Here is a 24,912-nt window from a genome sequence, read left to right as displayed (position 1 = left end):
TTTATGTCAACTAATTTACGCCAACCTAGATGGGGACCAGAACGGAAAAATCAGAAGGTGGAAAGAGATGGATCCCTCAAGTCCTGCACTGGACGATTAGGGAAAAGTATACATTAAAGTTTAAGATCAGTAAAAAAGGCAACAAAGAAGAAAAAGAAAAAGCCTAACATTTCAAAGAAACAAACACTAGAAAAAATTTAAAGAATGCTTCTAAAGAAAAATAAGACTAGAAAGTTAGAAGCAAACATTTTCACATATTAAAATTAGTATTTAAATAAAGACTGAAAAATTGACTAGTACACAAAGTGAAAGACACATAAACTAGGATAAAATTAAAATCCACGTGCATAAAGTGAAATACGGAGATATGTGTGATTAATGAGTGAAAAAAAATCCTAAAAAGCATAACTTACATTGAAAAGATATGAGAATGGAGTTTCCATTGTGGCTCAGCGGGTTAAGAACCTGGCAGTGTCCATAAGGATGCAGTTCAATCTTTGGCCTTTCTCAGCGGGTTAAGGATTTGGTGTTGCCACAAGCTGCAGCAGAGGTCACAGATGTGGCTTGGATCCAATGTTGCTGTGGCTGTGCGAGAGGCTGGCAGCTGCAGCTCCAATTCGACCCCTAGCCTGGGAACTTCCGTGTGCCACATGTGTGGCCATTAAAAAAAAAAAAAAAAAAAAAAAAAGTGAGAAAAAGAGAATTAAAAGCAGAGCAGAGAGTTCCTGTGCGGCACAGTGGAAATGAATCTGAATAGGAACCATGAGGTTGGGGTTCCATCCCTGAGCCTTGCTCAGTGGGTTAAGGATCTGGCGTTGCAGTGAGCTGTGGTGTAGGTTGCAGGCGTGGCTTGGATCTGCGTGGCTGTGGCTGTGGCTGTGGCATAGGCTGGCAGCTGTAGCTCTGATTAGACCTCTAGCCTGGGAACCTCCATATGCCATGAGTGAGGCCCTAAAAAGCAGGAAAAAAAAAAAAATCTCAAAGCAGAGCAAACTAAATAATAACCACTAGAAGCAGATGAAAGACAAAAATTGAGGAGAGTTCTTTTGGTGGGAGGAGGGGATGCTTTTTTAGCTCCTCAGGGAGGAAAAGAAAAGAGGCAGAGAGCAGAGACATTCCGAAGCTTCCCCCCACCACTGACCTGGGCTCAGACCTCCAGGGCACTGTGAGCCCCAGGAGGAGATGCGGCTTCCTATGCAAACAAAGCTCATGGATCCTTTGTCCTGCCAGTGAGCACCCTGCAACGTTTTACTGGGGGTCATTTTATAATCATACCTGTACATAGTTCAGAAACAAAATCTAGAAGCAAAATGAAAAGCAAAATCACTAAAAATAGTTTATTGCTTTAAAAAATAAATTAACCTTTATAATAGAATACCAAGTTAGATTTAATCTAATATATTAACAAAGGCATAATATACTTTAGTAAACAAGGATTTCCAACTTACTGTACAACTAAATAAGCAATAGGCCAATTAAACACCTGGTTTAGCTAGGGGCAAATATCAACCACTGCCACTTGATCCCATAAATTCTGTTCACATTTAAGGGGAAATTCAGCGGAGGGGTCTCCCTGTTCTTCCTATTAGAAATGCATTAAAAAGTGACAAGCCCAGGGAGAAGAGAAGAGGCTATGTCACAAGGCGGAGCTGAAGTCCAAACTGCTTCCATTACCTTGGGGGAAGCAGAAGGGAGGCCTGCATGGAAGACCATTGATCATAAAGCAGCCCGGGGTAATTCTCCTGTAAAATACGGTGAGATGGTCATGTCTTAATCCCTTCTTGAGGTCTGGACATGTCTCTGGTCACATATCCATATTTACGGTGGAGAGAATGCTTATGCTGTGTCCTGGGCCTTCCTCAAAGGGCCTCAAAGTGGCTCTTGCCTCAAGCTGACTGGAAAGATGGCTCTCCTTTCCTTAGACGTACTGGCTCAGTATGAGGAGTAGGGGTAGGGAGGTAAGGTCAACTTGAGAAGCGTTAAGTCCACAGTTTATCCCACATGGATGCATTAGCACCTCAATGAGACTGTTAGTAACAGGCAATCATCTTTTTGTACCTATCAGACATTTCTTGCAAGTCTCAGGTTTGGCACAAAAGGGTGAAAGCTACTCTGTTGTTCTTGAAGACAAATGCAGTTCCTTCTAAATTACAAAGAGGCACTTAGGTCCTAAAGTTGAGCATGTCTTCACACCATCCCCTATTTTTGGCCTCCATATAGACAGATGCATTGCACTGCTGCATGGTGTGTTCCATCTCAACCAGCTGGCGGCATCCAATGGTTAACTTTTCCCTAGGGGACAAAGAAATGTTAAATCACTATAAGAGAGCCAGTGAGGTAAAGGAAAAAAATCTTAATACAGCAGGAGAACCCTGGAATCTGAAAAACATTCTTTGATATTTGAGAGAGAAAATGCCAAAAGTTACGGTTTCTTAGCCTAAGCAAACAGCACGGGAGGATAAGCGCTTAGTAGCACAGATTCGCAACAATCAACATGGAGAAGATTCGGGTGCAACTCCTAGAATTCAGGGATAAAGAAAGGTTCCCATGGCAAACCTGTTGCCCACAAAAACACTGTGGAGTTGGTCACATAGTTCTGTCTATTTGGTGTGGGAATTAAGGAACAGGCAGACTGGAGGATACTGAGGATGCCTCTCCTGACAGGATCAGGAAGTTGACAGAGCTTCAACTTTTAAAGAGAATTGCTGAGACAGACAACCTAGCCTTTAACAAATGAATACTAGCTTTCCCCATCCCCTCTTTTGGCTGCACCTGCGGCATATGGAGGTTCCCAGGCTAGGGGTGGAATTGGAGCTACATCTGCTGGCCTATGCCACAGCCACAGCAACATGGGATCAGAGCAGCATCTGCAACCTCCACCACAGTTCGTGGCAACGCCGGATCCTTAACCCACTGAGCAAGGCCAGGGACGGTAGGTTGGGTTCTTAACCGGCTGAGCCACAACAGGAACTCCAAATTAATACCAGTTAATTACTCAAAACCAGAGATGGGTAAGCAGGGAGTAAAGGCTGGTATCAGCCGCAACTACTCATGATTTTATCTAAGAGGAAGCCTGGTCAGACTCTCAAAAGCCCAGTCAGACTCTCAAAAGCCCACAGGAGGCCTACAAACTGGGATTTGTAGTTAGAGCACCAATTCATTATACGTGGTGTGTAGAGTTCAAATCTCATGGAAACCTATTTAAATCTAGTGTGAGATGGTCTGCGTAAGTTCTCGAAGAGCCCAGCATCCAGCGCAGTGTCTGGCATATAAGGTGTTCAAGAAATGAAAGTTACACGTTACTACTTCCTTGGCTTTTAAAATTTTTCTGAGCCATCTCCAGGGTGCTGGGAGGACTACCAGCTAGCTTTCCACACTACCCCTCCCCCACCCCATGGATCCCTGGATGTAGGGCACAAAGGAAAAAGAAGTCAATCAGAACTCAAGGATTAGGATGAGAGCTGGCAGTGGCAGCAAAAAGTAAATACACTATATTTTGAGTGGCCTCACTTCCTCAAGATGTGTGGTTTCTGTGGGGCTGATTAAAACCTGACTTTTGGCCTTGTTATTCTAGTTCTGTTTCCTATATTTAGAGCGCTTAAAATCAGTGTTACACTGCTGCCAGTTTTTCACAACTACTCAGAAAATGATTTTCAGAAGACCTCAAGAGATCCAAAATAGGAGAGATATAAAATGTTTTCTTATAAACTTAAAAATGAAACAAGCGAAAAAAAAGGTGCAGGCCCCTATTCTTGTTGGTTATTTATTCCACATGTGGAAAAAAAAAAAAAAAACTCCTTTAGTAATTAGACTTTTAATCTATTTCTGTTTTTTCTTTCTCTCCTGTTTTTTCTCCCCCCATATCCTCTTTTCAGTAACAGCATTTGTTTTATTTGTGTGAATCAGCACTCTGACAATAGATTATTACCTACAAATTTTGTTTCCTGCAACAAGTTGTCATTGCTGGCTGAGGAAGGTATCAGATGTTTTGCATCATGTGCGTTTGGTCTATACTAGACTATGACAATGGGAATTCTTGAGTTCCTTTCCCCACGGCTTACTTTTACACAGAACGACAGAATACCTTTGCTTGCCATTCTACAGCATCTCCAATGAGTCCTCTCACCCTGGCTTTCACCTCTTGGTGATGAGACATTTACAGCCATGGGAGGAAGCTCATTACATATTTTGATGGACAGTCTCAATTGCTGGACAGTTTTTCCTTTATATTGGGCTTTTTAAAAACCATCTATCTGATCTGTGTGCCTAAATTATAGCAAAACAAAAAGTTGTTATCCTTATTTCTTTCCATAGTACAAATATTTTATGTCCCTCATAGTGATCCATTTCTTTTCCAATTAAACAATCCTAACTCCTAATGCTTTCCAGAACAGAGCTTGAGACTGAAGACTGCTTCTAGTTCTATAAATCCATATTGCTCAGAAGAATTCTCCAAAACTGCCACTGTTCTTCTATATTGTCCTATTATGGGTATCAAACTTATTTTGGCCAAATTTCAGATAGGTTAAAGTAACTGGAAATTTGATAAAATCAATTAAAAAACAACTCCAGTGGTCCTCTGATTCATTTCCATAGCCAAATTTGTCAAAGTGGCATAGCAGTAGTGAATTTAGGTGTCCTAACTCCAATATTTGATGCAGTTTTTCCAAAATCCCTTCTAGGTACAAGAAAAAAAATGTACAATGGATACTTGTTTTAAAACTCTCGGAACACTTCTCTACTTTTGCAATGCGTGTCTCAAAGGAAAAAGGGAATACAATGTAGTATGTATAAAGACATAACCAGAGTTCCCGTCGTGGTCCAGTGGTTAACGAATCTGACTAGGAACCATGAGGTTGCGGGTTCGATCCCTGGCCTCGCTCAGTGGGTTGAAAAGCTGGTGTTGCCGTGAGCTGTGGTGTAGGTCGCAGACTTGGCTCGGATCCTGTGTTGATGTGGCTCTGGCGTAGGCTGGCAGCTACAGCTCTGATTCGACCCCGAGCATGGGAACCTCCATATGCCCTGAGAGTGGCCCAAGAAATGGCAAAAAGACAAAAAAAAAAAAAAAAAAAAAAAAAGACATATAACCAATATCATACTCAATGGTGAAAGACTGAAGGTATTATTCCTAAGGTCGGTAATAAGACAAAGATGCCTATTTTTACCACTTCTGCTCAACACTGCACTGGAAGTTCTAGCCAGAGCAATCAGGCATGAAAAAGAAGTAAAAAGCATAAAAACTGAACACAAAGATAAAAAGTTATCTCTATTTTTATATCCCAAAGAAACTAGAAAGTAACTTTCTAAAGCTAATAACCTAATTCAGCAAAGTTGCAAAATAAAAGATCGACACACAACAAATCTATTGCATTTCTACACACTAACACAGAACAATTCAAAAAGGAAATGAAGAAAAAATTCCATTTACAATAGCATGAAAAATATTAAAATACTTAGAAATAAATGTAATCAGAGACACGAGACTTGTACACTAAAAACCACAAAATGCTGCTGAAAGAAATTAGAGTCTTAAATTAGTGGCACTACATATCGTTGACAATACAATTATAATACTCCCCAAAGCATTCTATATACCTAATGAAATCCCTATCAAAATAACAATCTTTTTTGCAGAAATGGAAAAGTTGATCCTAAAATTCATGTAAAACTGCAAAGGACCCCAAAGAGCTAAATCTTGAAAAAGAAAAATAATGCTAGAGGATTCACACTTCCCAATTACAAAAACTACAAAGTAACTTTAGTCAATACTGTGGTACTGGATTAAAGAGAAACACACAGACCAATGGAGCAGAACTGAAAGGCCAAAAACAAACCATTATACATACAGCCAATGGATTTTCGACAAGGATGCCAAGACATTTCAATGGGGAAAAATAGTTCCTTCAACAAATGATGCTAGGACAACTTGGTATCCACAAGCAAATTAGCGAAGCTGGACCCCTATTTCACACCATATACAAAAATTAACTCAAAATGGATCGATGACATAACTCTAAGATCTAAAACTATAAAATTCTGGGAAAAACATGTAAATCTTCACTGCTTTAGCAGTGAATTCTTAGATATAGTCCTAAAAGCCCAAGCAACGTAAAAAAATATAAATTGAACTTCAACAAAATTTAACTTTTGTGCATCAAAGGATACACTATCAAGAAAGTGAAAAAAAGACAACTTACAGAACAAGAAAAAATATTTGAAGATTATATGTCTAATGAAGGTATAATATCTGGAACATATAACATGTCAAGCTGCCGGGTGTCAAGGAAGTTGATGAGAAAAATAAGCCAAACTGAAAATAACAGTCAAGACTTTCTTCATTTATTGTAACACTGCAAACAAGAGGCCAAATGAAAGGTGCTGACTCCCATTGCTCCATTTCCCCACTGAATAGGGCTGGGCAAGGGTTAGATGAGATGCGCTGCAGACAGGGAGCATCATCTCACCGCTGAGGAGCCCCGAAATGAGGTTCCTGCCTCATCATGGGCCCAGGCGGCCAAGGGAGGGAAGAGACGTGGCTCAGTGCATTCAGGCTGCGAGAACAAAATACCACGGACTGCGTAGTAAACCACAGAAACGGATTCTTCCTGGTTCTGGAGGCTGCCAAGTCCAAGACCAAGGTGCCAGCGAGGTCACATTCTAGTGAGAGCTAGAGTAATGATCCCATCACGAGGGCTCCACTTCCATGACCTGATGGCCTCCCTCGGGCCCCACCTTATCTAAAACCATCACACTGGGCAACAGGATTTCATCAAATGAATTTGAAGGGGACACAAACATTCAGACCATAGCAAAGAAGAACTAGGAGCAGAAAAAGCACTGAGTCAGAGTAGAGAAAAATACCTTAGCCTTCAAAAAGAGGTCTCAGCAGAGGTGACTTGGGAGAGCCTCAGCCGAAGCCCTCACTAATAAGGCCTCCAAGTGGAGTTACCTGAGCTAAAAATGCATATCTGCAGCATGTGAACATGGCTGCCCAAGGGCAGGGGGCCTGACAGTAACCTGTAACTCCTACAAAAGATTGCAAAACACTGGCTGTTTACCTAATCTGATAAGTAGAAGGCAGCGGCCCCCAACAGAGCCTGCCAGGTAAAGTCTTTTAACTGCCCATGGTCAGGCCTGAAAGATCACACGTAGGATTTTGGCCAGGAGCCAGATTCCTCATAAAGAATTCTTACACCTCGACAACAGAAAGAAAAACAACCCAGTTAAAAATAAGCAAAGGACTTGAAAAGACATTTTTCCAAAGACAAACGGCTAATGAGCACATGAAAAGATGCTCAACATCATTAGTAATTAGGGAAATACAAATAAAAAAATCACAATGAGATAAAATTCCACATTCATTAGAACAGCTATAAAAAAAAAAGCAAAAGGAAAATATCAAATATTGTTGAGGAAGAGGAGAACCTGGAACCTCTTTACAGTCTAGTAAGAAGGTACAGTAGCGAGGCTGCTGCGGAACAGGCAGTTCCTCAAAAAGTTAAACCTGGAAACACCATCTGACCCAAGAATTCCACTCTTAGGTATGTGTCCCCGCAACTGTAAAGGATTAAATGAATTCAAACTATTACTTGTATACAAATAGCAGTACTATTCATAATAGCCAAAAAGTTAAGGAACTCACATGTTTATCAACAGATGAATAAATAAATAAAATGTGGTATATACAGACTGGAGTATTACTCAGCCATAGAAAGGAGTGAAGTACTAATTCATGTTACAATGCACCTCAAAACCATTATGCTAACTGAAATAAATCATATACAAAAGGTTATATGTTGTAGGATTCTATTTATAAGAAACATCCGGAATAGATAAATCCATAGAGAAAGGAAGCAGATTAGTGGTTATCAGGCTGCAGAGGGAGCAAAGGAGAATAGATGCTTAATAGATATAAAATGTTCTATTGGGGTGACAGAAATATCTTGGAATCCTATAGAGGTGATGGTTACACAACAGAATAAATGCATTAAATGCCAAAGAACTGTACACTTTGAAATAGTTAACTGTTAACTTTATATTATTTGAACTTTACCTCAATTAAAATAAGAAAAAAGTATATGTATATATTTTTTTAACATCTTCTATCACAAATAATGAAGCATTTGACAAAGTCCAACATCCATTCATAATCAAAACTCTTGCCAAAGTGGCTATAGAGGGAACATTCCTGAACATAATCAAAGCCATTTATGACAAACCCACAGCAAATATAATACTCAGTGGAGAAAAGATGAAAGCCTTCTCACTCAAATCTGGAACAAGACAGGGATGCCCACTCTCATCACTGCTCTTCAACATAGTTTTGGAAGTCTTAGCCTTAGCCACAGCAATTAGACAAACAAAAGAAATAAAAGGCATCCAAATAGGAAGAGAAGAGATAAAACTGTCACTGTATGCAGATGACATGATACTATATATAGAAAACCCTAAGGACTCAACCCAAAAACTACTTGAACTGATTAATAAATTCAGCAAAGTAGCAGGATATAAGATTAACATTCAGAAATCAGTCGCATTTCTATATACCAACAATGAAATATTAGAAAAGGAATAAAAAAAAATACAGTACCTTTTAAAATTGCACCCCCAAAAATCAAATACCTCAGAATACACCTGACCAAGGAGGTAAAGGACTTACATGCTGAGAACTATAAAACTTTAATCAAAGAAATTAAAGAAGATGTAAAAAAATGGAAAGATATTTCATGTTCACGGACTGGAAAAATCAATTTTGTAAAAATGGCCATACTACCCAAAGCAATCTACAGATTCAATGCAATCCCTATCAAATTACCCATGACATTTTTCACAGAACTAGAACAAACAATCCAAACATTTCTATGGAACCACAAAAGACCCAGAATTGCCAAAGCAATCCTGAGGAAAAAAAACCAAGCAAGAGGCATAACACTCCTAGACTTCAAGAAATATTACAAAGCCACAGTCATCAAAACAGTGTGGTACTGGTATCAAAACAGACAGAAAGACCAATGGAACAGAATAGAGAACCCAGAAATAAACCCTGACACCTATGGTCAATTAATTTTTGACAAGGAGGCAAGAACATAAAATGGGAAAAAGAAAGTCCATTCAGCAAGCATTGCTGGGAAACCTGGACAGCTGCATGCAAACAATGAGACTAGAACACACCCTCACACCATGCACAAAAATAAACTCAAAATGGTTGAAAGACTTAAATATAAGACAAGACACCATCAAACTCCTAGAAGAGAATATAGGCAAAACACTCTCTGACATCAACCTCATGAATATTTTCTCAGGTCAGCCTCCCAAAGCAATAGAAATAAGAGCGAAAATAAACCAATGGGACCTGATCAAACTGACAAGCTTTTGCACAGCAAAGGAAACCAAAAAGAAAACAAAAAGGCAACTTACAGAATGGGAGAAAATAGTTTCAAATGATGCAATGGACAAGGGCTTAATCTCTAGAATATACAAGCAACTTATACAACTCACCAGCAAAAAAAGCCAACAACCCAATGGAAAAATGGGCAAAAGACCTGAATAGACATTTCTCCAAGGAAGATATACAGATGGCCAACAAGCACATGAAAAAATGTTCAACATTGCTTATTATAAGAGAAATGCAAATCAAAACTACCATGAGATACCACCTCACACCAATCAGAATGGCCATCATTAAGAAGTCCACAAATAACAAGTGCTGGAGGGGTTGCGGAAAAAAGGGAACCCTCCTGCACTGTTGGTGGGAATGTAAACTGGTACAGCTACTATGGAGAGCAGTTTGGAGATACCTTAGAAATCTATACATAGAACTTCCATATGACCCCGCAATCCCACTCTTGGGCATCTATCCGGACAAAACTCTACTTAAAAGAAACACATGCACCCACATGTTCATTGCAGCACTATTCACAATAGCCAAGACATGGAAACAACCCAAATGTCCGTCGACAGATGAGTGGATTCGGAAGAGGTGGTATATATACACAATGGAATACTACTCAGCCATAAAAAAGAATGACATAATGCCATTTGCAGCAACCTGGATGGAACTGGAGACTCTCATACTGAGTGAAATGAGTCAGAAAGACAAAGACAAATACCATATGATATCACTTATAACTGGAATCTAAAATACAGCACAAATGAACATTTCCACAGAAAAGAAAATCATGGACCTGGAGAATAGACTTGTGGCCGCCCAGGGGGAGAGGGAGGGAGTGGGAGGGATCGGGAGCTTGGGGTTATCAGATACAACTTGGAATGGATTTACAATGAGATCCTGCTGAGTAGCATTGAGAACTATGTCTAGTTACTTATATTGTAACAGGACGAAGGGTGGAAAAAAAAAAGTACACATGTAAGTGTATCTTGGCCCCCATGATGTACAGTGGAAAAATAAATAAATAAATAAATAAATAAATAAATAAAATTTTAAAAAGAAAAATAAATAAAATTTAAAAAAATAATGAAGTCAATTTTCTGCAAAGTATTACTGCATCTACAGACACCAAAAATAATGCAATTCTTTTCTAATTAAAGCAAACCCATCAGAGGTCTAAATCTGGTTTTAGATTATACTTCTCTAGGGCTTTTTTCTGCCTAAGGCTTCTTAGACCAGGTCATTAATTTAATGCAGGGGTTCTCAAACTTCAGTATGCCCTGGAGGGACTGTTGGAACAGACTGCTGGGCTTACCCCTAAACTTTCAGATTCAGGTCTGAGCTGTAGCCTTAAGAGTCTGCATTTCTTGCAAGATCCCAGGTGGAGCTGACATTCAGGTCCAAGAGCTCCACTTAAGAGAACCATAGCTCTAATTAATCTAGAAGATACTACCATGGAGCTGATTCTTGGGGCCAGAAAACAGTAAATCCTGAAAGCACTTGCCATAAGGAAAAGAAAGCAGCTCTTATTTTGATATGCCAGGTACTTCATGGAGCTGATGTCACAAACTAATGTGCACTTCACATTAAAAAAAAAAAAAAAAAAAAGACCTTAGAGACTTGTCTTGCAAACATGCCAGAACATTCTGTTAAGAATTTATAGGGCAAGCAAAGTGAATTAAATACTATTCCTATTTCTCATATACGTAGAAGGTATCACACAACATACTTGTGTGGTAATGTGTCTCATATTCTTGCTAATTTACCATCTTGGATTTTCTAAGCAAATGACTCATCTGCTCAGGGTAAGCAGTGCCCACTGGCAAGAGCAAAAGCTACTATAAAGAGTCTTCAAACTACAGAAGATAGAAAACACGAACTGATGTATACATATAAACACCAAGGTTCTACAGTGCCATGGAATTCAACTTTTGATCAAAGCTACGTTCAATATGAAACCTTAATTACTTACTTTAATTATAAAACATAATCTATAAAACAGTTATGTTCCTGAGTTACTTAATTTCCTCCCAAATGCAATAAATATGGTGTTGGGCACATCAATGGCCTCTTTCTTCATAACACTTTACAAATCAAAAGCAAAGATTAGCAAATTCAGACAATCTAGGTAATTGTTTCCTTAACATTGCCAAGTTAAATCATGCTTCTCTCTGCACCTCTGAGTCACAGGAAACTCAGCTACCTTTTATCTGCGGCATTTGGCTCTGTGTCTGAAACCAAAAAAACCTCGGTCTTCTTCTAGCAGCATACTTGAAAACTGTGAATTGTGGAGTACACTAGAGGCTAATACAGGAGGGGTCATTCACTGAAAATACGGCAAATAATTTCAAAACAAACAACAGAGTACACATTGTGGGTCAGCAGTAACAAACCCAACTAGTATCCATGAGGATGTGGGTTTGACCCCTAGCCTCTCTCAGTAGGTTAAGGATCTGGCATTGCCATGAGCTGCGGTGTAGATCCCAGATGCAGCTCGGATCTGGTGTTGCTGTGGTGTAGGCCAGCAGCTGCAGCTACGATTCAACCCCTAGCCTGGGAACTTCCATATGCCACGGGTGTGGCCCTAAAAAGAAAAAAAAAGAATAACAAATCTAAAAGATATTAACCAAAAACTGTTGAGAAATCTCCATTTTTCAATGCATTCAGGATATTAGATATATCTGATTTCTCTTTAAAAATCATCCTTTTAATATATGAGGGAGCTTATTAATTAATATCATAGTTCAAATTCCTGGCACAGTAACTGGAAAGAAAACAAAAAAGAGAAAAATAGGTACTACTATTTTAACTTTGAACATTGATTTTTCACTCTTGTACCCCTCCCCCCACCAAAAAAAAAACCCTCCCAAGTATTCGATGGTAATCTGAGAACAAAATAATTAGAATTATGCTGGAAGGGACTCCACCCTCCAAATTAGTAAGCTTTCCACACCTTCAAAAATATATCTAAGGTAGGAAGACATTACATCTTTGATACAAATCTCATGGACACAAACCTTTAAATGTGGATTATCTGCAATGATCTATAAATAAGTGTACAACTGATTAATTGATAGTCTGAAGATTAGGGTGAAAAGTTATTTCACCCCCAACTGTAACAAATGATGCATGCCCCACTGGGCTTCTGATTTTCTTAGAAAAATTATTTTACTCTTGTGAAGGAGTGGATCTACATAGCTGTGCTGCCTAGTAACATTTGCATATGATTATCAATCCTAGTGTCTTGATATCATCAAACATATTTAATAACCTATAGTTTTTAACAGCAGAAGTGCCTTGATACTTAACTTTGTCACTATGCCTGCTCACACAATTTTGTATCTATGCAAATAATAAATGGCAGACTGTAGTTTAGTGATATAGTGGCATCACTTTCATATAGCAGTGATATAGTGGCATCGTTTTCATATAGCAGTGAAAATAAAGTAATTCTGCTACAGCTCTTGTTCTGAACATAAGAATGTGGCTCAACACCACTGATACATTAAGGAACAATTTGAACACAACAAAAATCTCACATGTGGAGTTCCCGTCGTGGCGCGGTGGTTAACGAATCCGACTAGGAACCATGAGGTTGCAGATTTGATCCCTGGCCTCGCTCAGTGGGTTAAGGATCTGGCATTGCTGTGAGCTGTGGTGTAGACTGCAGATGCAGCTTGGATCCCACATTGCTGTGGCTGTGGCTGTGGCTGGCTACAGCTTCGATTTGCCTCCTAGCCTGGGAACCTCCATATGTTGTGGGTGCGGCCCTAAAAAAAAAGAAAAAAAAAAAAACAAAAAAAAAAACTCACATGTTCTTACACCAATTTCAGTAGTGAGAAATGCTAGATGAACAGAGAAAACTGCATCCAGCTGAACCAAACTTCTTATACATGTAATACAACACATACATACATATAAACATACAACACTCACATGTATGCACTTCAAAAATAGCTTTCCTCCTGTTATCCAATCTCATTTGGTGTTACAACTTTTCATCCAGATAATTCTCCTGCTATCACATCACACCCCCCAAAATTAAATACCTAGGAATAAACCTGATCAATGAGGTGAAAGACCTATAGGATGAGAGCAATAAAACATTAATCAAGGAAATTAAAGAGGATTCAAAGAAATGCTCGTGGATTGGAAGAGTTAATATTGTAAAATCTATACTACCCAAGGCAGTCTATAGATTCAATGCAATTCCTATCAAATTACCCATGACATTTTTGCAGAACTAGAACAAATAATCCAAAAATTTATATGGAATCACAAAAGACCCAGAATTACCAAGCAGGAGGCATAACTCTCCCAGACTTCAGGCAATATTACAAAGCCACAGTCATCAAGACAGTGTGGTACTGGTACCAAAACAGACATAGAGACCAATGGAACAGAACAGAGAACCCAGAAATAAATCCAGACCTACGATCAATTAATCTTCAACAAAGGAGGCAAGAACATAGAATGGGAAAAAGACAGTCTCTTCCACAAACTGGACAAAAACTGGACAGTTGTATGTCAATCAATGAAACTAGAATATACCCTCACACCATGCACAAAAATCAACTCTAAATGGCTTAACGACTTAAACATAAGACAAGACACCATAAAACTCCTAGAAGGCAAAAAATGCTCTGACATCAACCATGTAAATGTTTTCTTAGGTCAGTCTCCCAAGGCAATAGGAAAAAAAAAAAACAAAAATAAACCAATGGAACCTATCAAATTTACAAGCTTAAAAAAAAAAAAAAAAGCAAAAAGACAACCTATGGAATGGGAGAAAATAGGTTCAAATGATGCAACTGACAAAGGCTTAATCTCTATATACAAACAACTTATACAACTCAACAGCAAAAAAACAGACAACCAAATCAAAAAATGGGCATAAGACCTGAACAGCCATTTCTCCAAAGAAGATACACGGATGGCCAACAGGCACATGAAAAAATGCTCAACATCACTGATTAGAGAAATGCAAATCAAAACTATAATGAGGTACCACCTCATACCAGTCAGAATGGCCATCATTAACAAGTCCACAGATAACAAATGCTGGAGAGGGTGTGGAGAAAAGGGAACCCTCCTTCACTATTGGGAATGAAGCTGGTATAAGCACTACAGAAAACAGTGTGGAGGTACCTCAGAAAACTAAATACAAAACTACCATATGACCCAGCAGTCCCACCCTGGCATATACCCAGACAAAACTTTCATTGAAAAAGATACATGCACCCCCTATGGTCACTGCAGCACTATTTTCAATAGCCAAGACATGGAAACAACCTAAATGTCCTTCGACAAATGAATGGATTAAGTCGTATTCCACTGTACACATACACAATGGAATACGACTCAGCCATAAAAAAGAACAAAATAATGCAATTTGCAAAACATGAATGGAACTAGAGACTTTCATACTAAGTGAAGTAAGTCAGAAAGAGAAAGACAAATACCATATGATATCACTTATATCTAGAATCTCATATATGGCACAAATGAACCTATCTACAGAAAAAAAAAAAAAAAAACTCATGGACATGGAGAACAGACCTGTGGTTACCAAGGAAGGTAGGGGGAGTGGGATGGACTGGGAGTTTGGAGTTAGTAGATGCAAACTATTGCATTTGGAGTGGATAAGCAATGAGATCCTGCTGTATAGCACAGGAGACTATATCTACTCACTTGTGATGGAACATGATGGAGGATAATGTGAGAAAAAGAATATATATATATATATATATATGAATGACTAGGTCACTTTGCTATACAGCAGAAATTGACAGAACAAAGTATATCAACTATAATAGAAAAAAACAAAAAAATTGTTTTTTTGGTCTTTTTAGGGCCGCACCTGCGGCATATGGAGGTTCCTAGGTTAGGGGTTGAATCAGAGCTGTAGCTACTGGCCTACAGCACAGCCACAGCCACACCGGATCTGAGTAGAGTCTTCAACCTACACTACAAGCTGTAGCTCACAGCAACGCCAGATCCCCAACCCACTGAGCAAAGACAGGGATTGAACCTGTGTCCTCATGGAAGCCAGTCAGATTTATTTCTGCTGAGCCATGATGGGAACTCTGAAAAAATAAAAATTAAAAAAAAAAAAAAAGGAAGAATCGGAGTTGGGGGTGGGAGGCAGGGAGAATGGGATGGGAAGGCAACCCTGAAAGAGTTAATCAGGTTTTTGCTCCATGAATGTGTAGTCTGCCTGGGCCCAGAACAAGAGGGCTCTACGTCTATATCCTGTGTATACAAGAATCAAATTTATACTACTTCCCCCTTCTTGTTACATCTGAATGCTATAAAGTGGTTAAATATACAGTCCCTAGGGGGAGAATGGGAAGGAGGATAAAAAAGGGGTGGATAAAGCCCTATTTTGTCAACTGAATGGCAGGCATATAAGTATTCTTTATACCAGTTGGTCTTCAAAACATAATCTGGGGAATGTAGACTCTTTGAAAGGGTCTTTGAGGTCAAAGCTATTTTCATAATAAGACTAAAACGTGATTTGCCTTTTGAATTCTCATTCTTATGAGAGTGTACAACAATCTTTTTTTTTTTTTTTTTTTTTTTTTTTTTTTGTCTTTTTGCCATTTCTTGGGCTGCTCCTGTGGCACATGGAGGTTCCCAGGCTAGGGGCTGAATCGGAGCTGTAGCCACCGGCCTACACCACAGCCACAGCAATGAAGGATCCAAGCCGCATCTGCGATCTACACCACAGCTCACAGCAACACCGGATTCTTAACTCACTGAGAAAGGCCAGGGATTGAACCGGCAACCTCATGGTTCCTAGCCAGATTCGTTAACCACTGAGCCACGACGGGAACTCTGAGAGTGTACAACAATCTTCTATAGATACATAACATGGGATTACTGAAAGATACTAAATGCAAAAGCAGCTATGAGAACCCAGCTGTCTTCTATTTAGCCAAACACTAAGGGATTTGCAAATAGGTCATATTTGGAAAAATTACTTTCATAATTATATGTAACTTATCTTATTACATAGTTAGCTATTGTTATTTTTAAATAAATAAAAAATTTTAAATTTCCCAATTCTAACTTATAGTACAACAAGTTACTATACACACTTACTATACACAGTTACTATATACACACACGACCTACATTAAACAAAAGCTATGAGGGTCTCTGTCTTTTGGTTTTTTTGTTTTAATGGCTGCACCAGCAGCATATGGAAGTTTCCAGGCCAGGGACTGAATCTGAGCTCACAGCTGTGGCAGCACCAGACCTTTTAACCCACTGTGCCAGGCCAAGGATTGAACCCAGGCCTTCACAGCCACCCAAGCCGCTGCAGTCATGTTCTTAACCAACTGCACCACAGCAGGAACTCCTTTTTTAAAAAATATAAAAAAGCCTTTATGCTCCAAAACTTGAGAACTCTTTAAATCTTAAACTTGCTACATGCATACATACATATACACACAGCTTTTTTGTACATATGAAATAGTTTCATATAAAAAAGACTAAAAAAATCATAGTGTAATGAAGACAGATGAAGAACCCTTTAGCACCACCACCAAGTGGTGCTACATATGGTAAATACCTGTTACACTGATACATCAACATACAGGTATAACTTACCGATACTCAGTCTGTGAAACACAATCATAAAGTTCCTGGGCAGTAAATTTGACGTTTTTGTTTACCTAAAAAGAAAATATACAGCTATTAAAATGCATATTAAGTCAAATGAGTGGTGAGAGCAAAATTAGAATGACCTATATTCTTTGGTAGCAGTGTCAAGTTTCTAGTTTTTTCATAAATAGGACTGAATAATGGCAATTAGAAGTTCAATGACCATAATGCTAACACTGAATACGTGTAAAATAATAGGCCTATTGTTACAACTTAACCTGTTCACAGAACCAGAAGTGTGATGGGCCTGGGATTAGTGGGAATCTCAACAAAGCAGATGATCACTCTGCAGACCAAACGGACAGAAAAAAAATGGGTCGTATATGAAACACTAAATTCTACCACTACTGGCTCTTATCAGCAGATTCATGCATCAATTAGCCCAGCCTCTTAAAAGATTTCTAACATATCTATTCAGTATTATTTCCTAGGAAAAGTTAAAAGATTGTAAAAAAACCTTTTAAATAACTCTATACTTAAAGCATTTGGGGTCACATAGGTAGACTACTGTAAACAGAAACAGCCACATTTTGTTCATTTTCTGAACATTAGAAATAATTCAAGCTGAAAGAAAAACTTAAATTCTCAACTACAACAACATTTGAATACTATGGTTGACCTTCCAAAAGTATTACTTAATAACTTCCATTTAAATACTAAGGTTATGAATTGTGTGGAAAGATTCATCTGTTTTGGAAAAAGTTTTATTTACAGATATTTTCTGAAGCAATGTGTTTTTCAGACTCTTGAGGTCTAAAGATTTAAACTAATATGTTCAAGTTCATAAATATCTATTATAATTCAAAGATATAATTTATTGGAGTTCCCGTCGTGGCTCAGTGGTTAACGAATCCGACTATCAACCATGAGGTTGTGGGTTCGATTCCCGGCCTTTCTCAGTGGGTTAAGGATCTGGTGTTGCCGTGAGCTGTGGTGTAGGTTGCAGACTCAGCTGGGATCCTGTGGATCCTGCGCTGCTGTGGCTCTGGCATAGGCCGGTGGCTACAGCTCCAAGTCAACCCCTAGCCTGGGAACCTCCATATGCTGCGGAAGCGGCCCAAGAGATAGCAACAACAACAAAAGACAAAAGACAAAAAAAAATAAAAATACTTAAGCTATTTTTAGCTACATGCAGTTTTTGATAAGGAAAAATTTCCTCATTTGATTAATGATTTAATTAATACTGTTCTAAAGATTTATATCAAGAAAGTCTTCTATAGAGTTTAGGGTATTGCTTATTTGTGAAAGTTCCATGAGCTTCAATATTTTCATATGAAATTCACCATATCTGTATAAAAAATGTTTCATTAACTAAAGATTAAAAATACATTTAATAACATTTTAAATGTGTATAAATCCTAAACTTTTCCTTAAAATTAGGATTATGCATTTATATATTTAATATTATTAAATTATAGATTATATTTAATATATTTAATGATTAAAAGTTGGTGTATAATTTATCATGGTTAACTTTTTAAGTACTTCATAATCTGTATTAAAAGAATCTTCGGGTTCCGTCGTGGCGCAGTGGTTAACGAATCGACTAGGACATGAGGTTGCGGGTTCGGTCCTGCCTTGCTCAGTGGGTTAACGATCGGCGTTGCGTGAGCTGTGGTGTAGGTTGCAGACGCGGCTCGGATCCGCGTTGCTGTGGCTCTGGCGTAGGCGGTGGCTACAGCTCCGATTCGACCCTAGCCTGGAACTCCATATGCCGGGAGCGCCAAGAAATAGCAACAGCAACAACAACAAAAAAAAAGACAAAAAACAAAAAACAAAACAAAAAAAAAGAATCTTCTAAAAATGCTCTAAAATATACATTTATAGTTAACTTATCAACCACTCCAATTTCTATTTCTCCACATATTCTGTGCTGGTCTCAAGGGACTTTGATATTTCCACCACGGCCCCCACATGTTAGAACCTATGCTGTGTCCAAACTTTAGCCAAGCAAATGTCAACAATCAACACTGCAGATTTTGATCAGAAGATGAAAAGAATAATTTGCTCTCTATAACCTGTTGAGAAAAATCAGCTGAAGAACTGAATTTGAACCTGATATAATATGAAAACGAAATAGTTCTTTAAGCTGCTAGTAGATTTTTAGGGGAAAAAACTCTAGATTTATTATCTTCAGTTTTATTTATTTATTTTGCTTTTCAGGGCCACGCCCTCGGCATATGGAAGTTCAGCTGCCAGCCTACACCACAGCCACAGCAACACTGGATCCAAGCCGCATCTGTGACCTACACCACAGCACATGGCAATATGGCAACACAAGATCCTTAACCCACTGAGCGAGGCCAGGGATTGGACCTGCATCCTCGTAAATCCTAATTGAGTCCATTAACCACTGAGCCTTGAAGGGAACTCCCTTATCTTTGGTTTTAAAAACAAGCATCCACATACATATATCCCAGAACATGGCCAGAGTAAAAGTAGACATGGTTCCAGGTTATAGCAGATGACTTAGAAAGCAGACAGTTAATTTACCACTAATAAAGGAAAACTGAAGCACAAAATCATGACATACATCACAGGTTCTAGCCTGAAACATATTATTTTATCATATCGATTAATTTTGATACATTTTTAATTACTCATATTTGGATATTTTAAATTATACTATTAAACATCCTTTCTATGCTTAAGTACACAATTTTAATTCCTAGAAAACAAATAGCTAAAAGATGCCTTTTAAGCAAACATTAGAGTTGTGTCTATAAAGTGGATTAAAGAATTGCTGTCATTAATTATTAGCTATACTATTTATAGTGAATGTCAAATATTAAAAATGGCTATATTACTTTTAATTCTTAAAAAATCAAGATCAGAACGCAGAAGTTAAATATAAAAATAGCCAAAACATCTTAAAAAATTTAGATGGTCCTATGACTGTTTATGATGTAAGATAAACATATCCAAGAGTTCCTGCTGTGGCACATGGGATTTGCAGCATCTTGGGAGCACTGGGTCACAGGTTCAATCCCCAAACCAGTGCAGTGGGCTAAGGAGCCAGTATTGCCACAGTTGTGGCTTAAGTCACAACTGCAGCTCAGATCAGATCCCTGGCCCAGGAACTCCATATTCCGCAGGGTGGCCAAAAAAGGGAAAAAAACAAAAACAAAAACATAACCAGTGTAGACTCAGATGCACGTCTTCTTATAAATAACAGGTTGAATATTTTCTCCCAATGCTCTCAGCAATAGGAAGCACTAAACTCAACAAAGATCTATATTCTAGGTTTTTCCAGGACATGTGATTTTTAAATTGTCTGTTTCCACAAATATATTTTTATTTAATTTGAAATTCAGAAAGTATGATGAAATAATTACACAAATCATCTCAAAAGAGGATATCTTCTTAATCACATAATGTAGTTATACAGTATAAAGGTTGTTTTTGGTTTTTTTTAAGTACACATAAACATCATTCCTTCCTGAATAGGTAATGCTTATTGAATACTTCACTCTTTGCCTGGTGCTGTTTGGAGCACTTTGCATAAAATTACTTAGTCTTTAAAGAATAGCTGTAATTTATTTACTTATTCTCATTTTATAGATGATGCAACTGAGACAAAGAGAATTAAATAACTCTTCTAAGATCATACAGTTGGCAGGTGGCAAAAGAAACATATGAACATGAGTATTTGACCTCAGAGTCTGTGTTCACAGTCACTAGGCTCTTGATATAAGACATGGCATAAAAAAAGTTAAAAAGCTGACCAGGAATAAAAGCGAAGAAATCTATTTAAAGAAGTTTGACTCCATAAGAAAAGTAACACCTGAATATACATCATATTTCTTTATTTAGAGCATTTAAGAATTAAACAAAAACACACTTGTAAAGAATATATGGGGAGGAACATGGGCAAAGACCTCTAGGCAAATAAAAACTGAAGTATGTATCGACAGCATACTTTGCTTGGATCGACAAGGATGAAAAAAGCATGCAGGTTAATTTACAGAATACACTGGTGCCTCACCAGAGCTTTAATTCCAGAGTCTATGTGGCTGCTACGGAGGAAACTAAATTACAGCTTTCCTCTTCAGTGATCAGTGGTTCTTAACTGGAGGTGGTGCTTCCTCCCTAGGGGCCATCTGGGTAGGGGAACTAGGTGCGGTGGGAGGATATTTTTGGTTGTCACAGTGACTGGGGGAGCTACTGGCATTTAGTTTCTCAGAAGCAGCTATGTTAAAGCATCCTGCAACATGCTACACAGTGAAGAAATGACCTGGCCAAAATGCCAACAGTACCCATGATGAGTGAGAAACAACTCTATGCAGGAGAAAGTATATGATTATAGGACTCTACTATATGTTTTGACTTAGAGAATGAAAGAAAAATTTGAATGTCATTAGCAAACTTCTGTGGCACTTAAGAATTTAAAGCAAATATCAATTAAGCAGCATTCTATTATATTTTACAACTCATGTTTGCTTACATTAAACCAATTATAGTGGAAATAGGATAAATATTTTAAAATATTTCTCATACCTCATACTTGATTAGGAAGTTATAGAGGGTCTCAACATCTTGATAATTACTATTGGGGGCCAAAATCCTAAAAAATAAAATAAAATAAAAACAAAGGAAGGGGAACAAATGATTTAAGAAAAAAAATACCTTGAACTTTTCTCCCAAAACATATTTATATTACAAGAGATACGTTATTGTATAATAAGCTTATTAAAATATTTGTAATCTTTTTGGGCTTATCAATTAGAATTATAAAACCATGAGCTTAATTCAACAAAGATTAATTTGTTATAAGACTTTCGTTTGCTTATATTAATACTGACATCAACAGTTACTCAATAACCATAAGCATTCTCATGTGAAATTACAGTTCACATTTTCAGTTACAATGATATAGATTTTTCAAAAGGTAGACAGAAATGGGAAGTACATTTATACTCATCTTCTAAGCTGCAGATAAAGCTTAATGATTTCCCATAGAAATGTTCAACCAGGAGTTCCCATCGTGGCTCAGTGGTTAACGAATCCGACTAAGAACTATGAGGTTGCGGGTTCGATCCCTGGCCTTGCTCAGTGGGTTGGGGATCCGGCGTTGCCGTGAGCTGTGGTGTGGGTTGCAGACGCGGCTCGGATCCCGAGTTACTGTGGCTCTGGTACTGCTCCGATTCGACCCCTAGCCTGGGAACCTCCATATGCCCTGGCGGGGGCGGGGAGGCAAGAAATGGCAAAAAGAAAAAAAAGAAAAAAAAAAGAAACGTTCAACCAATCCAAATGGACAAGTGATTAAACTATCAGACATATAAAAACATTCTAATAAAAGATTTTTGTGGCTAAATTTAAATAACATTATTTGAACTAAGAGCACAGCAGTCTATGAAAAAGCATTAGTAATCAGACCATGTCAACTCAATAACACTGATTCATAAAAACAACATAGAAATATAACAAAATGGAAACAAGGAAGAAATAAGGAAATGGAAGAACATGTTTCTCCTTCCAGCAGTAAAGTATTAATTTCCATTTTCTTACACTAAGTATTTTTTCATTATTTTAAAATGGAGAATTATAGTACAGTGATGAAGAGCAAGTCTGCTTGGGTTCTCTGTTCTTAAGTGAGTTCTCTGTGACTTATCTTCCTTATTTGTTAAATGACAACAGGAGTAGTCTTCATGTCATAGTGAGAATTAAATGAATTACTATAAGTAAAGTCTTTATAACAGTGCCTGATATATAGCAAGCATTATATATACATACATATAAATACTACAGCAATAACAATTAATATCATCATCTAATACCTAACAGTTTCGAGCCACAAAATAAGCTCATAATGATTTAACTGAGAAATCGAAATTCCACCCCGATTAATTCTTAAATTTCAAGTGCCTTTACAACAACTCTAGGTCCTCACATCCTTGCCAATGCTTGACACTGTCAGATTTTAGAATTAACTGACCCCAATAACCTTAAAATATCTTTAAATAATACGTTGGCCCTTATTAGACTTGTGGGAGAACTTTCACAAACAATTTTTCAGGATGTAGTCAAATTTTTAAATGGCTCATACTCCTTTGGAGAAGACACATACAGAATATAGTTAGGAATATACAAAAATCTGGAACTTCCCTGGTGGCTCAGCAGGTTAAGGGTCTGATATTGTTACTATTGTGGCCTAGTTCACTGCTGTGGCCTGGGTTTGATCTGTGATACAGGAACTTCTTCATGCCATGGAAGTGACCAAAAAAAGTACAAGAACATAAAAAAAATCTGCCCCAAAATATAATTTCACATAAAAAGTTATTCTTGCAAAAAATTTCAAATACAAATAATCCCTTAACCAAAAAAAAGAAAAAAAAAAAGGACAGAAGTTAAATATATTGCATATACTGGAGATGGTCCATAAATAATTCACTTTAAAAAATGAGAACAGGAGTTCCCACTGTGGTGCAATGGGATCGGTAGTGCCCCAGCAGGATGCAGGTTCAATTCCCAGTCCCACATAGTGTGTCAAAGGATCCAGCTCTGCCATAGCTGCAGAGTAGGCCACAACGTTAGCTCAGATTTCATCTCTGGCCTGGGAACTTCATATACTGTAGAGTAGCCAAAAAAAAAAAAAAAAAAAAAAAAACCCAAAAATAAATAAAAAATAAAAATGAGAACAAAGCTATATAGATAAGTTAAACCACTCTTTTAGAAGAGCAATGGAAAAACAGTGTGTTCCAATTTTATAATTTAGTGTAAACAAACTATCAGCAATGTACGATAATTTACACCTGAGCTTTGGAAAAATAATCCAAACTGTCCATAAAAGAGGATAAAAAATTAGGTAAAACAAGACGTTTCGTATATAAGTCTAATAAATTTCAAGCTGATACCACAAAAAAGTACATTCTTTGCTAGAGAATAAAATTAATATTTCTCTGCCCTGAAATACTTTGGAGAAAAACTGGTTTTAGGTAAAGCCATCTATCTACAAGTCATATCCAAAGTAAGAAATAACGAAAATAATTATATCAGCCTAGTTTTCCAATTAGCAAAAAAAAAAAAAATTTTTTTTAAACTCCCAGACTGGAGTTTTATTTAACAGTTTTACTGATGTACAGTTTACATACTATAAAATTCACTCATTTTAACAATTCAATGTTTTTTTGGGTTTTTTTTTGTTTGTTTGTTTTTTGCTTTTTAGGGCCACCCCTGTAGCATATGGAAGTTCCCAGGCTAGGGTCAAATCAGAACTGTAGCTGCCAGCCTACACCACAGCCAAAGCAACGCCAGATCCTTAAACCACTGAGTGAGGCCAGGGATTGAACCCATATCCTCATGGATACTAGTAGGGTTCGTTACCGCTGAGCCATGATGGGAACGTCAACAATTCAATGATTTTCAAATAAATTTAATGAACTGTACAATGATTTACACTGCACAAACTTAAATACTTGATTATTTACAAAATATCACAGAATTATACTCTAATGAAGAAAAACTTATTGGGATGTCAGCATCATTCACAGATATATTACTGCTATGATCAGAGTAATATTATACATGTTATTTTGTAAAACAAGGATATATATTACAGGATTTGTTGTAAGATTTGCTACTCTTAAAAATTGTTTTGAGGTTAAATTGAGCCCCAAATAGACTAGCCAATCTTTACTAAAATACACTCAATTTAGGGTTGAATTTAGACTTCATTATGTCCAATGAACTCTGAGTTTATGAGAATGGAATTTGGCCTGATGTAAAAAAAAAAATGCCAACTTTTACTAATTAGAAGTACAGCTTGTTGAAAACACATGAAAAATAAACTGTATAAAAATGGTTTATGGACTTTCACGCCTTAGTAATTCCCCACACAAAAATTCTTGAGAGGTCAG

General features: G+C 37.6%; 1 protein-coding gene across 3 annotated transcripts in view; it reads right to left on the bottom strand.

Annotated features, from left to right (window-relative positions):
• The window catches only part of SWT1 (SWT1, RNA endoribonuclease homolog), a 106,534-nt gene continuing 82,945 nt past the window's right edge, over window positions 1,324–24,912 (bottom strand). For all 3 annotated transcript variants that reach the window (XM_013979933.2, XM_005667827.3, XM_005667828.3), the window contains exons 17-19: window positions 21,554–21,620; window positions 17,003–17,067; window positions 1,324–2,292 (exon numbers count right to left, since the gene is read on the bottom strand). In XM_013979933.2, the coding sequence (XP_013835387.1) occupies window positions 2,163–2,292; window positions 17,003–17,067; window positions 21,554–21,620 (262 nt within the window). In that variant the 3' untranslated portion in view covers window positions 1,324–2,162. The remainder of the gene's footprint in view (window positions 2,293–17,002; window positions 17,068–21,553; window positions 21,621–24,912) is intronic.

The sequence above is a fragment of the Sus scrofa genome, chromosome 9, assembly GCF_000003025.6.
Source record: "Sus scrofa isolate TJ Tabasco breed Duroc chromosome 9, Sscrofa11.1, whole genome shotgun sequence".
Lineage (NCBI taxonomy): Eukaryota > Metazoa > Chordata > Mammalia > Artiodactyla > Suidae > Sus > Sus scrofa.
Note: the sequence above shows the minus strand (reverse complement) of the source record. Positions and strands in the feature narration are given on the sequence as shown.